General features: G+C 32.6%; 1 protein-coding gene across 1 annotated transcript in view; it reads left to right on the forward strand.

Annotated features, from left to right (window-relative positions):
* Positions 1-16,401: 16,401 nt before the first annotated feature.
* Positions 16,402-25,839, forward strand: part of LOC127838387 (BTB/POZ domain-containing protein 6-like) — a 9,734-nt gene continuing 296 nt past the window's right edge. Inside the window, exons 1-3 of the mRNA XM_052366106.1 lie at positions 16,402-16,558; positions 17,510-17,757; positions 19,500-25,839. The exon at positions 19,500-25,839 is cut by the window's right edge and continues 296 nt beyond it. Of these exons, the coding sequence (XP_052222066.1) occupies positions 16,556-16,558; positions 17,510-17,757; positions 19,500-20,559 (1,311 nt within the window). The 5' untranslated portion in view covers positions 16,402-16,555 and the 3' untranslated portion in view covers positions 20,560-25,839. The remainder of the gene's footprint in view (positions 16,559-17,509; positions 17,758-19,499) is intronic.

The following is a 25,839-nucleotide window of genomic DNA, read 5'->3' on the forward strand; positions in this document are numbered from 1 at the left end:
AAACTACAGATACTACACTAGTTCTTCATATAATCCGCTATACTTGTAGATAATGACAAATTGTCTATACAATACAGGACGATATATATATATATATATATATATATATATATATATATATATATATATATATATATATATATATATATATACCACTTTATTACAGATAGACATTATTAAAGCTGCAATTCTCGCCTTCGAGCGGTCAAAAAAGAAATAGTCGTTGAATTGGTTTGAAGTTGCGCCGAACTTTACACGTAGCCCCGAATTAATCAATAACCAACGCGAGTGAATACAATTAAACCTCTAAGACTGGTTCTTTAAAGTAAATATCAAAACTTATTGAAATACGACATATTACAAGTTCATTTTTAAGCTAATTTCTTTATATGTCAGTTTACAAAAGCACCATAACAGGTGCTGATTTTTCAAGGGCATCATGATGTATTATAAATACTATTTACCATCTTTGAGATGAAAATGAACTTCTGATTTCAACATCGCAAACACTTAATCCTTATGTGCCTTTGGATCACTGTAATAATTGAAATTATTTCGACATATATCTAACAAAAATATATCATTCAACATAGTTGCTGCGTTTTATTTTCAGTCTTGCTTTGCTGAGAGGCAGACAAATGCTTTTGGTGAAAAAGGATACAGCCTTGGATGTGTATGCAAAACGTGTATGCGTGAATATGTGTTTAATATATATTACAAAGAAAAACTCTATGTAAACGTAACTGAGTCGTTTTCCACTAAAGTTAACCAGTGCTCTTTGTTTTTCGGGGAATCCATGGTCATACGTAAATGTTCAGTAAATCTAATATTTCAGTATATGTTTACGGTGTACTTTATATATACACTTTATATATGTAAATTAGGATTTACTTGTAATAACAGTCGTGCAGAAATTCAAACTCCATTTCAAATTTATGTACCCAGTGTTATGACAAGGATGTGTAACAACGCTGGATGCGGCGAAGAAGGTAAAGTGAAAATAATTTGATTTAAATTAAGACGAGTTGTCTTTGGCACCAAATTTTTGTTATTGAAAGAAATGAATACATGTTTATGATGAATGAGATAACTCAGTGGTGCATGTAAAATGCGTAAAATATTGGTCAGCATTCCCCACGTCCACCATCTTTCTTAAACTCATATCAACGGCATTATTTATTTAAACCTAGAACTGTAAGTATTATTCTTAGGTCATACAAAGGATCAATCAGGTTAGACTATAATACACAGTTGCAAACGTGTCACAATACGGATCTAAGACAACGTCAAATATATAATACATAATACAATACTCTATGAACCCATGTACGAAAACAACACGTAATACATATGGTAGCTTTAAACAATATGTAATTTATAAAATAAAACCAGCGTTTATTTATTGGTTTTGTTCTGGATACCCGCTAGAACGTGGACCCGTGTGTTATAGCTGTGAAAACCCTTTACCTGAAGGTCGTTGCCATAGCATTGACGTTTGTCGGGAAGGAGAGGTATGGCTAGACATGCGAATCAAGAGAAAGGGACACTCAAAAATAGGTATTGCTTTCATTATGACGTGTTGTTTGACAGCGTAATGTGTTATTCTACTTTTATTCTTAACAAGCTCCAATACAGTTTAGTTTCATTTCCAACCATGTTTTGTCAAAACAAATGCGGCATTTTAACGTGATATATACTACCAATTAATAGTTTTCCAAAATTATGGGTGAATTACATTTTTTTCAATCTTGTCTGATCTCTAACTTGTCAGCAAAAATATTAATATCAATGAAGAATTATTAGGCTAACAATTATCGGGTCGTTACGATCTTTAAGGAACATATTTCCATGACATGATACAATTAAAATTATGCGAAAATAAGGTTCATTTTCCTGAGGTATCTAATGAACTAACGACTGTATTTTATAAAACTGTTTTAGCAATATAATGAGTTGATTTGTTATGTCTCATCAATTGATGTTCATTAATACAAGTCAGTAATGTTAAATGTATTTAGTTAAATTCATTGTAAACTGTTTTTGCGTCTAGATTTCCATTGAACAAATCAAATGAAATGTATGATGATAATTTAAATAGCATACTATGTTTGTGTGTTGGAACAATTTGTAGCAAATTCGCATTGTCTTCTGTGCGCATGCCATAAACACGTTTAAAATTAAGTTTCACTGCATGCTGGTTGATGCCTTTGAAATAAATGTTTTGCTTTATGATAAGCAGTAGTCCTTTCTGTCAGAACATCGTAACAATAGTCGATGTAAGTACCCCGATCCTGTTGCCTATATACCTTTTGAAAAAGGAGGCCGGCGCTGGATATCTTTCTATTTTGATGTTTGCACTCGCAATTAACACCGTGATTCACTTACCCAGTGCCTCCTAAATTATAGAAAAAATGCATAATGATTTTTTTTTAAACGACCGTCACGAAGTCTCAATGCATATTTTTATTATGTTTCTCTGCCAAACAGTTTACAGACATAACTGTATAAGCCAACTTAACTTTAAATTATAAACGGCTTTTCATGTAAATGTTTCTCGAAAATGATGACACCAAAGTTGTATTGCGTTCGCCGTTTTCTGTCCTCTCATAAGTAAAACCAAATCAGCACACATGGTTTGAGTCATAAACATACGGTGTTGCTTAGCTTGCTTTTTCTTGACACACACGTACACTTTATATAGGTGTGCAGTCTTAACGGTGAGGACACTTTTGGAACCATACTGTTTACATCCAGCTGCAAGCCAAAAGACGTACGTATTGCAGTCCATGTATCTATTTATTTATTTATTTATTTATTTATTTATTTATTTATTTATTTATTTATTTATTTATTAATTTATTTATTTATTTATACGTTTATTAATGGTTTCTTACTGTAGTTTACTCATCACCTCTGTCTTCTTTTTTGATGTTATTATAACATGCATGTATCGCAAACAATGAACGTGTCTTAGATTTGGTATTGTGTTTAAACGCCACACTACATCAATATAAAGAAGTGAAACTCCAGCTGCTGGAGCATTATTGAATTCTCATTAAAAACAATTAGTTGGTCCTTTATTTAAGGCAAGTGACCGATTGCCCAAACAGTACAAAACAGCACAATACAGCACAATGCAAACCAACATAAACATAAAATATGAATAAAGCTGGGATCACCGCCTTGGAACGGTCAATGCAAAGCATTGGGGTTTAAAACCGGTTACAGAGCGCTCAACCTCACACTTGGCCCAGCAATATTCATTATACATTTAAGTGTAAATAAAATTAAACGTCATAGCATTGTAACTCAAATTAAACAATACTAAAAGAGAATTAAAACGCATTCAATTTAATTACAATTTAATTACTCAATGGTATTGAAGATACCAGAGCAACAGAGTTACAACTTTTTGACGAACGATAAAATGAAACTACAAACAAGTGTCAACTACATTCCTTCTTTATAGAAAAAGATTTAAGAACATAGCGTCATTAAGTTAATATTTCAGATAATCATCGCGCAAATACAGGAAGAAGCAGCAATAATGGGTGTAAAAATTCCATATTACATTGCTTGGTTGTTTATGTGACTGCTAAAAATTAAATTAATAATAATTAAATAAAAAAGAAACGCCTATCAGAGAGAAAATATAAATAAAATTGAACGTTATAAACCCAATGGCCTAAGCATGTAGCTTAAAACTGGAAAGTTGATCGTATGACGTCAAAAAATCCATGTACCCAGGAACAGAGAAAGAGTTATGACGTAATTGACAAGCGAAGACACAATGACGTGAACAAAATCCAGGGGCAGTACTGTAAAGTAATAATAAAACTATTAATAGGATGCTACTGCAAAATTGTACTGCTAATAACACAAGTTTAGTTGATTAAATATTAAGAATCAAATATATAAAAATAGTGATTCCATTAAAGCGACATTATTTGAATCAAACAGTATATGGGTATGTTGACAACTGACGACAGAAATGATTTGATGTACGATGTGAGTCCAAATGTAGTTTTCATGCAGATTTGTGCATACGACACAAAGACACAATTTTGTTCAACAGTGAAAAAGGCCAATAATATCACTAATGATTCCAAATTTTAAGAGAAGAAAGATATAGTGAATCGAAAATCATCAAACACGTATTTTTTAGTACATAAGCATCGTATCCTTTTGATAAAAACAAGTTAACTAAATTGAAACGTTTAATAAGAACATTTGGTTTGACATATTTTAATTTGCGGACACGCTTCAAAACATCTCCATAAAATGATGGATGGGAGATTCCATTATTCAAATGACATGTTAAAAAAACATTATATTTTGAAATTAAATCACCATACTTAGAGTAAAATTTAGCAAATTTACTTCTTAGGTTATGATACAAAAAGCCTTGTTTTAGCAATTTTTTTGTTAATATTAGATTACGATCATTAAAATCTTGAATACATGAACATACTATGGCATAACGTACCAACTGCGAAATGTAAATACCATAGGAAGGTCCTTTAGGGATGTTGCCATCTAGGAACGGAAAATTCACAATTTCAAAGTTAAAATCGTCTCGTTTGTCGTATAAACTAGTTTTGGTCAAATTATTATTAATAGTTAAATGTAAGTCTAAATACGCAGCGTCTGTATTGGATATACACGATCTATTTAAAGCGTGTATATACGATTTTTTATATGTGTTTAATTGTAATATATTGATAAAATATGTTACAATAACACAAAATAGGCAAGAAAAATTATACATTAAAGCCGAATTTCATAAAATGCAGCAAAGACAAATTAGCGCCCCGAACCGATAGTGACGTACATATTTTCCTACAATAACCGAAGCATTCGTCTTTATATTAGGATCGGAGATAGTGTTCGTGTGTCGTATGAATAGATATCGTTGCAGGAATTTAAATAAACCGTTAAACTAAGTTTAGATGCACATCGTACATGTATGGTATACATGCTGGCGAATTCGGCTGTACAGCCGCTTTCAATTTCAGAATTAAATATCTGGCTTATTTCGCATTTTTCGACATATGTTCTTCTTAACTTTTATTTTAATTTATATTGAAATATATATATAATAAGTTTTTTACACAGTTTATATAAATTCATAAATATTTGACAAAATCGTATATACCCGCTTTAAGACTTGTTCTTTTGGGTAGATTTTGTGAATATATTGTTCAAATAATGGATTATCTAAATTAAGTATGTCATCAATGTACCTACTAGTAAGGTTAAAACAATGAATCAAATCTACTTGCTTAGTTTTAGATAATTCTAACATAAATTCGCTTTCATAACAATATAAAAAAGGTCAGCTATAAGTGGCGCACAATTAGTACCCATAGGAACGCCAATAATTTGTTTAGATATTTTACTATTGAATTCAACAAACAAGTTATCCAGAAGAAAAGTAAGTGCTGCACAAAAGTCAAGACCAGTCCAAATGATGAATTTATCTAATATCTGATTAGTAAAAATCGCTGGTTTAGTGTTTAAAGCTAGATACAAAAACTTCTCTCTAGCAAAAGTTTTTTCAATAAAAAAAAACAAGTTTGGATTTTATTAAAGCGTGAGGAAGCGTTGTATATAGTGTAGAAAAATCATAAGTACTTACCTGTGACACCTTATATTTTTTATTTTCAATTTTATCATTAACTTCTAAGGTGTTTTTTATTTACCAAAATAGGTTAATATTACTATTGTCATAAACATTATTACAAAAAATAGCTATATGATATCTAATAGCACTCAATGCAGATGTAAGATACACTGATAATTGTTGGTGGTACAATACACTGAATTAGCGATAAAACGACTTTTATATGGCGTTATATGTATTTAGGTATCCAGTAAAGTGATGGCAATTTCTTGTCAGTAATATTGACTATTACATTTAATGTTTTGCATTGGGCAATATGGTCGGTAATAATTTCATTAGGTTGTTTATTGTACTCACAATATGATGTAGTTTGTGAAAGTTCTTGTGAAATAGTTTGTACATAAAACACTCGTCATATTATTATAACATTATTAGCAGCCTTATCAGCAGGAACTAAAACGAATTTAGATTTTAAGTCTTCAAGCAAGTTACAGAGATTTTGTTTATTAAATTTAGGTGAATGTGGTAGGGCCAAAGGATTTGTATCATAAAAACATATTTCATTCATGGCCATACTAAAAAAATTTGTTTTCCAATCATTTTCAGCATTTTCCATCCTGCACCATTTAGTGCAATAATTCTGTAAGGATGTTACGGTATTTTTAATGCAGTCATCAAAATCAACAAGAATAGGCAGTCTGTACTTAGGGCCTCTGCGTAGTAAATTTCTAAGGTTTTTATTTTGAATGAATTATAATTAAAAACGATACTTCTTACAGGTTTACTATATTTGTAGCAAATAAGTGGTGATTTAGTATTTCGGAAATAAGGGGGAATCAACCGACGAACATTTTTATCATTGAATATTTTTGGAAGGTCAATTAAATCAAGACCTTTGTTACACAACTCAATTTTGATACGATTTCTAGTTTTGTTAAGTACATTTTCAATAAAAGGTTTAAGATAGTAGTCTGTGAAAGATTCAATAATACAAGCACATTCATATAGAGGGTCAGATTGAAGTAAAATAAGTTTACATTTCTTATCAATATGCGCCAACGAAGAAACAGAAAGAGAGCAAAGTGCACTTAGTAATTTATGTTTACCCCCATTTTGTAATAATGTGTAGCAGTCATTTAAAGAAAGCAGACGTTTAAATTTACGCCTTACGTTACCATTTTACCTATTCCTATATATACTTAAATTTAATGTTTAAGGTTTATTAGAAGATGAATTCAATCTGATATGCAAAGATATAACTATTTCAGCACTTTATATCCCACTCTGTTGGCGTCCTCATTGGTAAACACAGTCTAGTAAGAAGCACACTAACAAGGTCTCATAATCTGAATGATAGTTTCCACTGTTGTGATGATGACCTGTGTAACACAAATCACCAAATTAGAGGAACCTATATATGTTGTTATCACTTGAGCACAAACTGTCATTGTGATCTTTTTGTTATGTCAGACGCCAGTATTCATCTATCCGGTGTCGTGTATTTTGTGGTTTCCGTCGTCAACAATGTGCATGCAACGACATCTATTCCTAAACCGATTTGCATGTTTTCACGGATCTTTACAGAAGAATCATTCGATTTCCGTCAACTTTGAATTAAGGTCATCAGAGCTAAACATATTTTTTAATATTAGATAAATTATAAATTAAGAAATCTCCGAAATCGCAAGACTAAGTGGTTTACTATGTTTTATGTTAAATTTTAAAGACGTACTCTATCAAGTTTGTTCAAATCATTGTGAAAAACTGGACTATGTTCGGGATCACCTAATTTACATAGACTTAAATATAGCCAGGAGATAGGAAAATCTTTTCTCGAAAGAAACAAGCCGAGACATTTAGCCAGTATTTAAGTTTGATTTCCTCTGCCTAGTTGAGACAGTGCAATAATAGTTATGGTATGAATAACTTTTTTATTCAAATTTCCTAATAAGGGCCACTTTAAATTGTTCATGTAAAGGTTAATACTATTTTATAAAGACTTGCGATACGTTGACTCATATACATCCCTACTAGTTGTCGGATTTAAATATTGTTTAATTTACAATATCAGCAAAATAGATCGTAACACAGCTTGTGTAACGCTCTTAAATTACAATTTCCTGTTTTGCATTCAACGAATTTGTTAATCATGTTTACTAATTATTAATAATCCTACATTTATTTTTTAAATCTCTTTGCTTTATTTGTGTGCGTTTTAGATAATTATTGCATGTTCAAAGAGATGGCATAGGACTCGCATAATGAACATGTTTATGTTTTGTTAAAATATACTAATTCTGTTTTGCGACTTTGCAATTTTAAAGACGAAAATCATCAAGTTACATAATCAGGGGAGAGACATTATTAATGGTCCTTTATGAACTTCAAACAGTAAATTGCTCAACAAAACTAATGTTATTGCATGGGTGATAGTACACCGCGGAAAATATGCGAAAACAATGTTTGTTTCTTATTCTTATTTCGTTGTATAGTATGTTATATTGTCGCTTTTGATACACGTGCAAAACATCTTTATAATACACGTGCCGTATAAGGTGCGTCTTCGATTCACAATGCACCATGTATAAGGGACAAAAGTGATACCTTTGGCAAAATATATAATCATTGCCATATTGTGTAAAGGAGAGCAGGCATTTTATCTGACATACCTATGTTGAACGTAGACACAATGCAACATTCTGTAAAGCATTATAACTTATACTACTACTTATACAACTACGTATAACTTATATTAAGCAATATCAAAATATGTTATTTGAAATACAGTATGAAGTGTCGTTTGTTTGGCGTTGACAGAATCGTATTCACTGTATGTATTCGAATACTTACTACAGTCGCGATGAGCAAAGCTAATGATTTATGTGAACTCTAAAATGTACACTCTTCTCTATCAAGTGGCCTGGACCAAAGTCAATGACGCAACATAACATGTGAACAAGTGTACACTAAATAATGTGTTAATAAAGTATGCTAGTTTGAGTGTTCTTGCCTAAGGACGCCAGCATAAGGCTATAACACAGACATATGTAAAAGTAACATTCTATGTTAGTAAATTAATTGTGTAAGCTATTCAATTAATATATAACAGCATATACTTTCTATTTTTCGTAATGCGTTAGTATATGAGGTCGTCGTTCAGTGTAAGTTACTGTTTTAAGTTGACGGACAGTGGGGCTCATGGACTAAATGGTCTCTATATACATCTCACTGTAACCAGACACGCACATGAGCATGCGACAATCCAGCACCGCTACATGAAGGGAGAGATTGCACCGGCCCTACGACGCAAACACAAGGCTGTTACACTGTATCAGACCGTTTGCATTCCCCAAAATCAAGTTCTTACAGAGAGGTCAAAGTTCAATTTTGAGCAAAATACATCCTGGCATGTCTGTATCTTCATCATATGTCATGCGCCTTTCGAAGAACACGCCTGTGGAAAGCTCGGTCTACGTGTTCCAATGGCCGACTTGTTCGCTTTCTATAAAAAGAAGTGTTTTGTTTATTCTTCGAAATCCAGAAATAACATTGTCAATTTATGTCAACAACATTTTAATCATTTAAGTGTATTCCAATTATGATAGTTTTGTTATTGATACTATTAAATAGCACAACATGTTTATAGTTGGATTTTTTAACAAATTGTGGTCATTTTTAACTAACAATAATTTACGTTTATATCATCAAAGGCTCAACGTTCTGTTATTCCAGTAGGGCGGATATCAACATGTGAATTCTACGAAGTAATACAACTTAAGGATGAATCAATCATACATCGAAAATGACACTTAATGGTTGTTTATATACTGATAGTGATTGACGAAAACTACACATTTTAACATAAAAATGTACACACTTAGCCATGACATTATGGTATAATTGATTGGTGTCAAAAACAGCCTGCCGAATGCAGTTTACTTTTTCGTACATTAAGTTTATGGTTTTCATTTCCTGGATTTATATTTTTAGGTCTTTCAAAAGCGGTTCAATGGGAGTGAGAATTTTTATCGGAACTTCAGTGATTATGCAAACGGCTTTGATCTGTTTACGCTGAGCACTGGCTTGGTAATAGTTTATGCAGCAATCGATGATCTGATTGGCATGTAAAGCGATAGGTTTAATATAATAATGCTTATAATAATGTTTAAGTATGTGCGCATATGCGTGTTGTGTTCATAACGTTTTAATGATAGTACTACATGATAGTATTTTCAGAAAATAACTTGTATTGTTCATGTACCTATCGACAATTACAGAAAATATGTGATGAAAGAGTGTTATACATTTGGATATACCAGTAGTAAAATAATTATACAGAAACTATATACAGCTATTAAGTGTTATACACATTAAAATGAAATTGAATACGACGAAAAACGGGCAAATAAAGATGATATTCCTATTTGCTCTCCATTAAACAAGGTTTACACCGGAAACCTATCTTATAAAATATTTGTTGATTTGTTTCAAACTTTACAAATACAAAATCGCTTGTATCATCCATTATACATATTGATCATATGAATAAGTTTTTACTTTTTCAAATTACAGGTCTACGAAACATTCAAAAGATAACATCATTTGACTCTCATCAACTCCGAGTTGACATTGTTCGCGCGAATGGCAGCAAGGGATACGATGTCTATGGCAACTTTAATCTGCAACGTGGAACTAACTTCTTTCTGAACATTCGGTCGCGTCTACGGTCCAATGATGGCAATGATTTGTTAGTTGTTTTTCTACTTAGCCTAGATTTGATATCTTCGATTTCCAATCACATTTCTTGAAAATGTTCACATAGTTAAAGCTTGGAAATGACCTATTTTGACTGCTGAACAATCCGTCTGGTTAATAGTTTACATTGTGCCATTTTGAAATTTTTTAATGTTTTTTTTTTCTTGCAAACATTTTGAAATAAACCACCGGAGAGACAAGGTTATATCTCTACTAGCCTCACCCCGTAGTATTAGGGTTATAAGAGAGGCATGTTTGTAACATCCGGCACTTCGTAGTTCAAATATGCAACAGATGGACGGTCAGTGAAGAAGTTGTACGAAGATTAGACTGCTAATTATTCAGGTAATTAATGTGAAAAGTACACTGAGCGGTTTGTAAATATTAGTGATTAGGCTATTAAGCTTGTTAATCAAATGCACGTTTGATGTTGGTTGTGTAAGATAGACGTATTATGCCAAATGCAAGCTACCTAATCGAACATTATACAACCTGTGTTTCTTCTTTTTTATGATATGTTTTGCGATGCTATTATTTAAAATATGAACTTCACGGTGTTAGGCTTAGGATCGTGTCAACAAGAAGCGATTCAGAGTACACTCATATTAATTTCATTGCTCCTGCCTCTAAAAGTTGTCCTTGATTTGCTTGGGTGTATCTTAAGCATTTAATAATGCATATAATAATGAGCAATTGAATCATATTGTTCTATTCAATTTCTTTGGAATAAGAAATGCGATGCTAGAAGTTTAATATGTATCCAAGTTCATGTGTTTCTGTATTCGGAACAGTTTTACCAAGTAGTATTCACCATTGCCCATTACAACCTAGTTTAGCCGGTTTTCCAGTATAACCTGTCCGGGCTTAACTAAATATCGTTCTAATGCCAAACTCAATCGTTCGTGTTACGGAAGAGCATGTCACAAAGAAGACATGTTTGTAACATCCGGCACTGCGTTGCTCAAATATACAACAGATGGAAGATATGTGAAGAATTGTACGAAGATAAGTCTAGCTATAACTCTGGTAACTTTCGTTAAGCTTTCGCTTTATATCGGGTCAAAGTAAGTGTAAGTGTTCTTTTACTTTTCAATAACATACAAGCTTCATGATGACTATGTAAAATAGAAGTACTATGCCCATGTATTATTATTTCTTTCTGAAATGACTTGCTATGATTAGAAATGTTAACTACAGTCTTTTGAACACCACATCTGCGACTTAAGCATTGTTTCTACCAGATCAGGAAAAAACTAAACAATAACAAGTGTTCAGTTATAAAATCAGGTTTATTAAATCATATACATGTCAAATAGTATCCCCCAACAATCGAATGGAATCGCGAACACGCAACAGCGCTGGTTTTGAAAGGGTATAATGCAGCAATGCTACTAAGGAATACAATATTTTAAATAAATTACAAAAATTTACTCACTATTTACAAAAATGGAAGAAATACAAACTTTCTTCAATCGGAAAAAATACTGTTATTTAATATTTGCCTTACCAAATATAATACATCCCCGAACAGTTCTAGTAGGCCCAAATTAAAGTATAGTCAGCAAAATTAAAACAAAGATGTTCACATTTCTTTGAAATGAAACAGTTATAATGTGATAAGTTAAATCAACACAAATGGTACAAGATAACAAAAAGGTGGAATAAAAATAAAATAGGAAAATAAATTATTCCGAATAATTCAAGTATTAAAAACAAATACAATGGTGTTTTGTTAACTAAAAATGACATAACCGAGGTATCGACCTTATTGAACATTTTTATGACTATATTGTTCGAGATTTTTTACACGTTAGATCAAATTCAACAACTATATGATTTAGAAAATACCGAATGTTTAAAATTTGATACATTATTCAAAGTATCCAATTTAATTGGAAAGAAAGCTGACAACAGAAATAATCAGTTATCAACAACCAGAAAAGCTTATTTAGTTGATGAACAAACGATCAAAAATCTGCAAATTTATTTACTGCAAATTAATCATCTTAAAAAGTGGACACTGTTGAGTCCAATATTAAATAGGAAACACATTTTCCCACAGATCTTGTTTTTAAGAGTATCTGTTTTTTTTAACTCTATTGCTTACAAACGAAACTAATGTCAGAGAATTTCAATAAACAATATATAATGATAATTATTCCAAACAATAGTTTTTACTGCAATCCGGACTTAAACTCTTAAATGTATGGGATAGTTGTGGCATGACAATTTACTCAAATATTCATATGTTTCGGGAATGCACAACATTTAAATGGTATTTGCATCTTCAAGTGTTTATTGAGAAAACAATTTTGCACATAGTGGCACTGACAATAAATACGAAAACAGTTTTTTTTTTGTAATGTTTTAGATGGTAATTAACCAGCATCAGTAACTGTTAATTTTATAAAATTACAGGCGAAATGTTTCATTAAAAAAAACTCAGGCGCAAATACCCACAATCCACCTTTATATCTTACCTCCAGCGTAGACATACTATTGCAATAATGATTAAAATAAGCAAAAATAAATTGAATATATTATATATTGCGAGAACAATTTCAAACGTGTTTCGCTATATAGAATAAATCATTTTGGGCTAACTTTTTTTCTCTTTTTAATCTCTGTTTTTCGGTACTTGTTTAAAACTTGATTTTTCAAAAATAAAATATTGAAAACCAAAGATCGTGCACGAACATCAGCTGTGGTTATGTTCGTACAAGCCATGTTCGTGTGGAAAAAAAACCCACAAACAACACGAACATCATCAACAATGTGTGAGAAAACATTTTTTTATTAAGCGCATAATCCGTATTTCATCAAACAAGCAGGAGTTACAACATCTACAAAGAATACTCCAGGAAGTCTCAGTGTTTGGAAACCATAAGGAATTGTACAGGTCACAAGATCTGCTTAAATATATTTATATTTTTGTTATAAAATCGTTTCTGAGGTCAAAAAGCTGTCACTGATATCCCCAAAACAGCTTGGGTAGGTTAGTTAACATTTTTCCTGTTAACTTTTTAATATACTCAATTCTCTCCTAAAAAAGTATGATCTTAAGTTAATCTTGTAAATCTATTTTAAGCATACATAAAGATACATATTATGATCAAATGAAGCAAAAAAACGCATTCAAACTATAAAAAAAATTAATACCAAGGAAAGTAATCGATTGGCAAAAAAGATTGGTATTTTGCGATAATGAACACAAACAAATGTGAACGCAGTGTGATACTTTGTTCATGAACATCTTTCACTAACATTTTGGTTTTTAACATTTTATAGTCCAAAGGTTTCTTTCATAATAATAAAGCAATTATAAAAAACGAAAAATAAAATAAGATTCAAATCAAATTAATTCATTTTATAATTGGGCTTAATATACCAATGAACATATTTATGCGGAGACAAGTATGCGTGATAAAAAATACGAACTTTTAATAGTTACATTCAAGATAGGGAATAGGGAATTGAATAATTGAAAGAACAGCTAGCAACGTTTGAGATATTTTGAAAATTTTGAAAATGTCTTTTGTAAAAATGGCGAGTCCGTGCAAATATTCAGTCTTAAATGTTTCCACTTAATATGCCTCAAATATGCTAAATAATGACGATAATAACATAACCTCTGTTGTAATTGACATGGTTCATATCAAGGAATATAAATAGGCAGAGTTTAATCCGTAATAATCGTTTTTAAATGATTCTTTTAATTAACCATATTAAGGAATCTAAACACTTACCAGTTCTAATAAAAATACTAGTAACCCACAGCAAGCAAACAACAAATACCATTTTCACAAAAAGCAGATCAAACCAGAAGCACAAATCAGTCTAATTAATCAATTAGTTGTTTTTTATTAAGGATGTCTTTTATTATCTGACAGTTTTTTTTTACCAAATGTCTGGAACTGGAACACAGAATAATATTCGAATCCAATCAATACAAAATAACCTTTAAAGGCATGAATGCACAGTTATAAAACTTTTTAAAATTAAGTGAATCACACATAAATTCAAATAGTTAAACATCCAAGCGGTACGTTCATGTCCTTTGATAAGTACACTACCAGGGTGAAGGATCACGTGACTTTGCGGGTTCCAAATTAAACTTAAATTTATATAAACTCAACGGTATGTGGTGCTTTTTTTACAATAACTTTTAAAAACATTGTTATAAGAATTTCAAATAGTGCATAAAATACATTTTTATGTTGCTTATGGCAATTTGAAATACACAAGAATTTCTTTATTTAATAAGCCTGTGTTCTTGAGAAAAATATCGATATATACTGAATACAGGTATACATATTTATACAGCACGAAACGTGACATTGTGGAACCGATTTCAGACGTATTCAAGCATTTATTCTCGGCACACACTGCAATAACAACTGAATTTTATACACTAAGAACTTTTGCAAGGGTATTTTAAAAGCTTAAGTTATTATCGGTGTGTTTACGTTATTTCCAGCCCGTGTGTAAACTCCTGAAAACCCCGTTGATTCTGCACCCTGACTACGGCAGCAATCGTATGGCATTGGTAAAGAATTTGTCACGATCAGGTTTCTTTTCGTGTAGTTCTGTAAAAGCCCAGTTTATTCAAACAAGCAGGAAGCTACAACCAATTGAATACATTTTATTATAGGTCAAGAATGATACAGCATACGGTATATAATAACGGGGATTAATATATATCTGTAAAGGTTTGCCCCAAGGTAGCCTGTGTATTCCTTGCAGACTAATTAGCGATGACACTTTCCGCCTAAACAGGATTTTCGCAAAGAATTTACTTAATTTAAATGAAATATATCTTAAAAGCGGAAAGAGACGTCCCTGACTAGCCTGTGCAGACGGTTCAGGCTCATCTGAGACGACATTATGCATTAAACTCGGTCTTTTCAGAGCAAGGCTCGATTACAATTTTTTAATTTATAAAATAAAGCTCAAGCTGCTGTTTTAGCAGACATATTTATTCAACAATTAACTATTTTGCATACAACAATTCTTGAACCTGTTTTTGACTGAGTGTACATAGCTTCAGGCAACAAAGTGCATCATTACCAACCCGATTTTTTACTTCATTTGATCATATTCTCAAAACTATTGTCATTAAATATCCTTAAGAGCAATCCAAACTATTTTCTGTTTAGTTTTAAGATTATGGAAATTTTGCCGACCCTATTTTTCGTTTAAATGTCAGTGGAAGTGTAAGCACAACATATCTTACATTTTAATTTCATGTAACGCTATATATTCATACGACACAAACGAACACTTACTTGGTACATGAACATGTGTTGAATATATTAATCGAAAAAAAGAGAATTTTGAATCTTGTTAAATCTATGTTACCAGTTCACACCTTGGTTTGAAATGTTGTCTAGTGCTAAAATAAACATTGATTTGTTGTGTGTTAACTTTATTTTGCGAAATATTGTACGCAATATCCGTTGATTATGAGTGTATATGGGCTTTTATTTGTCTAATTTCAATACATTTTGGTATTGAGAAATATGCTATATGTAGTCCTATATCAAATACATATTGACATTTAAACATGGCCGGTTAGGTACAATAAAGTACGCTCACACAGGTTGGGTGACATATTCAATCTTCTTAGGTGATTACATTTTATTGAACGTTTTAATTAAGATATAATCAAAGGCAGAACAAGTTGACATGGATTGACATTAATTGGCCTGTTTGATTAAGTAAGTTGTGTTACGATACAACGAAATACGGACTAAACCACGAATATGTTGACTAAACTGTGACGCTTTCAAATTTCAATCATACTTAAATACTCGTAACTCTGCAATATTATCAAATAATCGCACTTTCATATTACACGTAAGCTATTTGACTATTTTATTCACTAAGCGCAATCGTGTTTTTGATATCAGATTATTTCGTTTTAATGATTTTAAGATAGCTGATGAGGCGTGTAAACTGTTCGCGGGGAGCAGATTGTCTACCGGTTCGACCCGGTCAAGAAACCGCTCTTTACACATGTGCAGATAAATCGTTATCGTTCAAAGGGTGGTAGGTGATTTAGAACTCGACTTGTGTTTGTATTGTTACCTTAAGTATATCGAAATCATACCCATAGATATTGAATCACGCAACTTCAGCACAAAAAGAGACAGTTTGATTAGTGGAAAGTTATTGAATATGGTATGTAGATTATGTATGCTTGTATACCAAACTCTACTTAACAAAGGTTTTGTAAATCGAAAGTAAACTGTTATAAATACTCGACTCATCCCATGTAAATTAACTTCTCAAAAGTACACCAATGTTGTGATTACGAACATCCTAGCGAAACAGTAATAATCCAGACATATTGAATGTTTTCATGTGTACACAGGTATCTTAAATATTTAAATGACTGTTCGAATCGAAAGTAGAACGATTCATCTCTAAAAATAAACGCGAAATCAAAGCGCTGTAAGCGATGAAAGACCTGCGCGTGAGAATTATTATATTGCTTTCGTGCTTCGTTTTATTCACCTCTGGGTTCACAAACTGGTCGCATGAAAGATACATTATTGATGTTTGCATGGACAAGCGAGTTCTTTTTCCCGGCTTTACCCCTACTTTCTAATATGCTCATACTTGCCAATACTTTTTCATGAAAGAACCCTTTCCAAATCTTTTCATGCGTTTTGTGATTTTCAAGTTTTTTTTTATAAGAACACTAGAACATGTAAATCTATTATGGTACATACGATTTCATATTTGGGAAGCCATGTGTATAATGTTTAACTTAAACACTACACTCAAGAAGCATGTGCATTAATTTATAGTGCATAAATAATTATTTGTTTGACGATCGATATATTGAACATGTTATAATGCCATACTAATGTAGATTTAAAATGTGTATTTGCACGCATCCAACATTTTAAAAAATGGTTTCAGTGTATTTAATAACTTCATTAATTACTTACGCAATATGTAAAATAGTTAATAGCGCGTTCTAAACTATGTTTTACTAAGTAAACTCAGTCTTAAGGAGACATTACTTGACACTCAATTAAATGTTAATTTTGCACATTTATATGAGATGTTGCCTTCTATAATGCTGACATTGCAAAAAGCATATGCCATTTTATATTTTCTCAGGCCATGGGGACCCACTGGCAATATGCGGATTCCTTTGCAGACACGAACCTTAAGATGCTCGAAAATGTAGCACTCTGTGACGTCACATTAGAGGCCGGAAATGAGAAGAAGCAGATCAAATGTCACAAATTCATTCTTGCCAGCCGTAGTCCAGTCTTCTATGCCATGTTCTGTGGAACACTGGCTGAATCAAAAGATGTTATCTGCCTTCCAGATATTGAGCCTTCTACACTTGAGGTTTTCTTACGGTTGGTATAATACTTCGACGGTTGTTATTAAAGGTCGAATTGTGAAGTTGTTGTACTTTGTATAGTATATTTAATACATTAATGTGCATATGTTTATAATAATATACATAAATAGTATGGAAATGCAAAATTTGAAATGTTATCAATCAAAATCTCTATCACAAGATACATTTTGTAATGTTTAATTTGTTACGATTGTCAGGAGGGTTATTGTACGGACTTTAACGAATTGTTAGTATGAATGAGATGCCATTTAGTATTTCGTTGTATGTTTTGAGTACGTAAGATAAAACTAAAATGCAACCAAACGCGCGTTCATATTATGTGACATTTCCCTAACTTTCTTAGTGGTGTTGATAGTTGTATAAACATTCTGAACTTTATAATTTACACGAAACTCGGTACCGTAATATAATTGGTTTAAGATGTGTGGGTGAAATTAAAGAAACCGATCGTATTAGCTCAACTCAAATATGAATGCTTCTATTGCTACTTATGGTATGCTATATGTATTACTATTTCTTAAGCATTTGTGCTGCTTGGACAATTCACCGTGCGTATCTATACTGTTGACTTAAATTTAGATTATTACGAAACTCAAAAAATGTGATTCATGCGCAACGTTTCGCTATTCATTTTATCATTTTTTGCCGGTTTAGATGCATTTGACCTAGATCATTGTATTCGTGTGTTTGGATTCGATTAATGATAGAGTGTGTTGTTCGACTAGCACTCTAATTTATTTAAATCGTAAATGCTTTGCATTTACCGTCCCTAGGCCTAGACAGGGATCCCACTGTTCATCATTTTTATCTTTAGAACAATAATTTTAATCCTCATAGAGAATCTGGAGTTTCATTGTCTGTTATGTTCAATCTAAACTTCACAAATATGTTCGGCGATATTGTTAAAGACTGACCAAGTTCCATAACTCTGACCTGCATTGTAGCGGAATAATGCCCCTTGGTGTACTTAAAACTTATGGTTAGGGTAAAATGCATTTTCCCCTTAACCCAAATTTCAGTAATGGTATTCAATTGAAACTTTAAACGTATGTTAGGTTATTATGTGAAGTCACTTACCATAACTAAAGTTCCATTACTTTGATCTGCAATTTAAAAGTATTTTGCCTCTTTTTGTACTTAACAAGATTTCAAAAACTCCATATCCGTTATCTACCAACCATATTTAAAGTAAGTTAACGTTTTGCGTGCAAGATGATATGTAGGTGAAGGCTTTCGTGCAACAAGTATATTACTCTTTAACCTCTATAGATATCCAAATGAAAGATCACCCATATATTATGGACCATCATGCTAAGTCGCAGACCAATGACTATAGTTCTGACCTTCAATTATTAAGAACATTTCTCTATGTGTACTTAGATAATAAAGGTAAACGATTTCGTGCAACATCTATCACTAGATGACATGAAGTTTTAGCATATGGTTTGGAGCCAATTGAGAAACGTTCAAGATCACTGGTGCTAAACCATCTCAAACGCTTCGTTCGATATCTTCAGTAAGGATTAAGTAATTGTGCTGTAATTATGTGTTAATATAGGTTACATGTACATGCTAATCTAGCGAGGGATTGCATTGTGTTAAATGTGCTAACGGTGCAGAATTAATCTATGTCTCAAACATGTTGTTAAATCTATTGTTAACGACAATACAGTAAACGAATAAATGTTAATATGTTATACACATGTTCATGTTTCATAAAGATCCTCTTTATATCAGGTACCTTTATAACGGCAAGATCGAAATAAACGCGGCCACAGTTCTTAGTATACTCTACGCAGGAAAGAAATACGATATACCTGGATTGGAATGCAAGTGCAAAGCATTTCTTAATGAAAATATTGATACCGAGAATGTATGTACAGTTCTGGACCAGGCAATGTTGTTTGACGATGAAGATCTAAAGGCAAAAAGCTTGGAATTTATAATCGGAAGGTCAAACGAAGTTTTGAAGTCAGATGCGTTTGTAGGAATGTCAAAGTCTGGATTGCAAGAGGTGCTAAAATTAGACACTATTGACGCCAGTGAAAGCGAATTATACGTTGCGTGCAAACGTTGGGCTGCTCGGAGATGCAAAGCAGCGGACAAACAGGAAACCGATGCAAATATAAGGAAAGAGTTGGGTGATGAAGTGATTTACCAGATCAGGTTCCCAGCAATGACTTTAGAAGAATTTACAAATGTTGTTGCCTCTGAGAATATTCTTAGTGAAAGGGAGATGCTAAACGTGTATCGAAGTATCGGAAATAAGCAAATTGACTCAATGTTTAATAACAAGGAAAGAAGCTTCAAACGTGAGAAATTCTTATTCGTGAGGTGTCAAACACTTGAAGAACGATGGTTGTGCAATGGGTCAGAGGATGGTCTCTGTTTTACAGTTTCGAAAGATTGTAAAATGACTGCTGTAGATTTGTTTTTACCAGTCGAAGAAGGTTCTGTGAGTGGTTATCTAGAAATTCTAAATGGTAGCGCTGTTATTCATACACAAAATGTTACACTGAAGTACACTGAAGGCGCTAAACACACGCTGGTGAATTTAACCCAACCTATAAAACTGTTTACAGGTACAAAATACACGATAAGGCAACGTCTGACAGGAACTTTTGTGTACTATTGTGGTACGTGCCATAGCAATATTACGATGCAAGGCTTAACTCTGTCGCTGTACAATATGAACAATTTCAGTCCTTACAGAACATCCGTTTCAACAGGAAAATTTTACGGATTTGAACTTTTGATTATAAACAAAACCTCCTCCTGTACGAATATAACACAATAGTGAATGGTATTTGCTATAGGTGGCTTAAACAGTTTTGATTTTTCATAATTCACCTTTATGCGATCGTACCCTCTCTATTCAACCAACATAGTAAGCATCTACTCCGTATGCTAAACATATATGTTCAAGTGAATTATTTATTCCCGATGCAATAGCAATATAAACTTCAATAAACGAATTTATCATAGCGAATATCCATATTAACGTTCTTTATTAAAAAAAAAACATCAAGACATACCAACGCTAGTAACCTATTAATAATTTTTTATTATATACCTGTTTAACGCTTTTAACAAAATACAGGTTGTATCAATCGTTGAAATAAAAAATCCCGTATTACGCTACTCGCTGTTTCCAATTCCGTATTACCATACTAGCCGGACTACTTCGACCCATTTAATGACGTCTTATTACACGCACCGAAAATAGAAATATTTCATATTACGAAATATATTACGTAGTACATCGTGTGACGTCATTTCTGTGACAAAACACGATAGTTTTATCTAAACTCTGTAACGACATGTCGGACGTAGTGTTTTTAACAGTAAACTATGTGTTAAAAACGTATTTTGGAGTGTGTGATTATCATGCATAAATGTATATTTCGATAGGAATACAATAAAATAGTGAGGTTTAAACTAAGTTTCGATAAAGACATGGAAGACAGAAGTGGAAGTGCATATCGTTTAAACGCTTTTGTTATAAACATCGGATTAAATCTGTCAACTTAATTGTTTTAAAAATTGGATTAACGATGGCATTAAGGTAAGCGTGTCGGAAACCTGTGTTTTCCCGGTTCGAATGCTTACACGTTTATTTACATAAACTGTATTCATACGCGTCTTAAATAAACTATGGCGTACCGTTTTAGTCATTGTTTTGTCAGTTTTGTTAAAGTAAATAATACATTTGTTTACTGTTTTCGTTAGTTGTTGTATATAATAAAAGGAATATTACGCTAGTCAATTGTTCCAAGAGTTTGTATCACTCTCGTGGCTTGTGCTATTTCGCATAACACTCGAGGCTCCGCCTCTCGTGTGATACGTCATCACACAAGCCACTCGAGTGATACAAACTCTTAGAACTATTGACTAGCGTAATATTCCGTATATATTATAACGTTCGAGTCAACGACATTGTAACGAAATCACATCATATGAGTACAAAGAAAACAATAAACAACGTTTGTATTAATATTGCTTCAGTTATGTGTGTATTGTCACTTTGCGGCGTTTTGCTCTTTGCATGAAAGCGTAATTTAGTGAGGTATATTAACGAACCCACCAATTTGTACTCAACATTTGTTCGTATTGATGCATTTGCACCATACTAATATGGTGATTGCATATAAACGTAGCATTCATTACGTAATCATAGAAAGATTACTTTCAACCATGTATTCGCTTTAACGCAAAAATTCACATTGTGTATATATTTACAACGTGTACTTGTATTACGATTATCGTCAGTAAGATGTATATCATAATTAGATCATTGAGGTTCTGTTTGTGTGCAAATTTATGACGAAGCTTCTTACGCCATCGCAGATCTCTTTCAATAAGAGGTCTACCCACCGCAACTGATCACCAGTGCCGAATAACTGCATTCTCTACTTGCGGAATAAATCATAGAAAACATCTGTGAGTCGCGCATGCGTGGTTTACAAATACAAATACATTTATCAAGAGAATATTACATTAGTAAAGGACAATAATCCATAAAATATATAATTATGTGAACAAAAGTGCATGCTATTATTAGAGTATCTAGAAAATAAACGATGACTGTATCTGCTTAACTGTGCATATGAATGGATTATATTGTATTACTGTCCTCTTACAATCAGCAGTAAAGGCAAAAGCAGCGATTAAAAGTATCTGCCCTAGTAATGTGCAATTTTTTTCGATTCAAACTCTTTTTTATATGTTCAAATTAATTTTTAAAGTGTGTTATAACCATGTTTTCTGAATTTATATAAAACGTTATCACACGAACTTAAAAAGTAGTAGCTTCCCATGCCAGTTTGTACTTAGGTTTTATTGATCTAGTACTTTGCTTCATTGAGTCTATCCAAATAAAATGTTTGTTGGCATAGTTAATGGTTGGTCAAGAGCACCTTGAAAATGCATGAGGCATGTTTAACGTACAATTAAGGGATGATCCTGATCCGACAGGAAGTAGAGATTTGTCATAGGTAAATTGAAATATTTTATATTCCATGTCTTTTATGGTTTTTATTTTTATTTCTTTGTTTTCCCTTATTTCTATAGCAAGAATGTATGTACATATAATAAAAATTTAAACACTCAATGGGTTTCCTTTACGACAGCCCCTTTCTTTACAGATGTAGTTCGACAAGAATCCATGTATTTGTATTGATGCCATAGTATAATGCAAGAACATGGATATCCATTTTGGAACATTTGTCCGAAATTTAAAAAAAATAGTTATTTCTATAAAGTGGAAAGACAGGGTATCGAATGTTTGTTTGCTTTTAAATCACGTGTCATTAGTAATCCATGTAAAATATTATCATCAACGTATTTGAAGATGTCACAAAGTTATATTGTGTTTTCACCGATAAATCGTCCTTAAATGAAACCAATGTGATTTTTCGAGATTTTAATATCAAGTACTGTTTTAGTCTATTTGCAATTGATCCTGATGCTAATTTGTAAACAATATTTAATAATGTTAATGGTCTTAGATTTTTCAGATGACATCTAGGCTTGTTTTCTCTTTGAATGCAAGTTATAACTCTATGTTTGTGTGCTATGGATAAGGAGTTTTTAAGTAAAGCATAATTTATATTATTATTATATATTATATATTCTTACAACAAAGTGGCATAACGTTTTGCCAAATGTCTGAAAATATTCAGCAGTGAATATTTCAGAGCCTGTACTTTTGTAATGTTTCATATGTTTAAGCGTGTATTAATTATTAATTCCATTATTTTTCTTGTTGGTTTATGTTAATATAATGTTTAATAGAATAAAACAGCTTTGCCAAAATTTCATGTTGATGCTGCAATTAAACACCGTCTTCTAATTGAATACAACGTATCGACTAGTTTACATAATGATGTGATTCCAGCGAGCAAAAGTATCTGATAGATTTTTCCCCATCTTTTATCAATTTAGTTTCAGAACGAAAAAGTGTAGTTTCGCTTAAATTTTCTATTCGATGTTGTTGGTTAACAAGTTGTCCTTCACTAATGTAATTTAATAATTGTACAAGTCTTATAAGTTTCAATAATTAAATTTGATTTTTGTTTAGTTTAGCTTAATATGACGAGAATGACATTGTTTATCTCTGATTTCCATCAGATATGTTTGGTAGGAATAACTGGTCATTGATAATAAACTGTATATAATGATTGGCAATATTTATACCCCCACAAACGAAGTTTAGGGGGTATTTAGGAGTGAACTTGTCTGTCGGTCGGTCGGTCGGTCTGTCTGTCGGTCCGTATTAAGTGTCCGCTCTCTAATTCAAGTAGTTTTCATCCGATCTTCGACAAACTTGGTCAGAAGTTGTATCTACATGATGTCTAGGCGAAGTTCGAACATGGGCCTTGCCGGGTCAAAAACTAGTTCACGGGGTCACTAAGTGCGTTTTAAACATTCAGCATGTTGTCCGCTCTCTAATTCAAGTAGTTTTCATCCGATCTTCACCAAACTTGGTCAGAAGTTGTATTCAGATGATCTTAAGGCCAAATTCGAGCATGGGCCTTGCCGGGTCAAAAACTAGGTCAGGGGGTCACTTAGTGCGTTTTTTAACATTCAGCATGGTGTCCTCTCTCTTATTCAAGTAGTTTTCATCCGATCTTCACCAAACTTGGCCAGAAATTTTATCTAGATGATCTGAAGGTCAAGTTCCAACATGGGCCATGTCATATCAAAAACTAGGTCACAGGGTCACTAAGTACGTTTAACACATTGAGCATGGTGTTCGCTCTCTATTTCAAGTAGTTTAAATCCGATCTTCAACACACTTGGTAAGACGTTGTAAATAGATAATGTGTAGGTCAAGTTCGAACATGGGCCATGTCTGGTCAAAAACTAGGTCACGAGGTCACTTAGTGTGTTTTAAAACTCACCATGTTGTCCGCCCTCTAATTCAAGTAGTTTTTATCCAACCTTGACCAAAATTCGTCAGAAGTTGTAACTGGATAATTTCTAGGTCAAGTTTGAATATGGGTCATGCCGGGTAAAAAACAAGGTCACGGGGTCACTTAGTGCGTTTTAAACATCACAATGTTGTCCGCTCTCTACTTCAAGTAGTGTTCATCCAATATTCACCAAACTTGGTCAGAAGTTGTATCTAGATGATGTCTAGGTCAAGTTTGAATATGGGTCATGCCGGGTCGAAAACTAGGTCACGGGGTATCTTAGTGCGTTTTTAACCTCAACATGTTGTCCGCTCTCTAAATCAAAAAGTTTTCATCCAATCCTCACCAAACTTGGTCACAAGTTTTATCTAAATGATCTCTAGGACAAGTTTGAACATTGGCCATTCCGGGCCTAAAACTAGGTCACGGGGTCACTCGGTGCGTTTTTTAACATTCAGCATGTTGTCCGCTCTCTAATTCAAGTAGTTTACATCCGATCTTCACCAAACTTGGTCAGAAGTTTTATGGAGATGATCTTAAGGCCAAGTTCGAACATGGGCCTTTCTGGAACAACAACTAGGTCAAGGGGTCATTTAGTGCGTTTTAAAAATTGAGCATGGTGTCCGCTGTTTTTTGTGAAGACGACATGCAAAATATTATGTGTCAATGCGGCATGTGGGGGTGTTCGTCACGTCTGTGACAAAGCTCTAGTTTCAATTGTTTCCAAGTTGCAGATCGGAATTCAATATGGCTGATAAACATTTGCATTTTCAAAGTATTAATGTAGTTTGAATAGTCTATATCCTTTAACAAGGAATTGTTGAAATTCAATAGCCTTTTTCCATGTGCTATATCATCAAAACTTAGTTCTAGGTCAATATTGGAGTGATCTGATGTATAGAATGAATACATAGTAGATTGGAAGTAAGACAAAAAATCAATTATAGCCTGCTGAAATGGTGTCATTCACCTGCATGTATATTGTTGCATAGTGCCCTTTATATATGTAAAAGTATTAATTATATTGTTATCTCTAAAAATACCTTGTTATGTTTTTCTTGCATTTTATTATAATTAATGATTATGATAATCCAAGTTAACGTCTGATTCACAATTAAAGGCTCCGCATATCACGATTTTAACAGTTTGAACTTTTGAACTTT

This window comes from Dreissena polymorpha, chromosome 7 (genome assembly GCF_020536995.1).
Source record: "Dreissena polymorpha isolate Duluth1 chromosome 7, UMN_Dpol_1.0, whole genome shotgun sequence".
NCBI classification, from domain to species: domain Eukaryota; kingdom Metazoa; phylum Mollusca; class Bivalvia; order Myida; family Dreissenidae; genus Dreissena; species Dreissena polymorpha.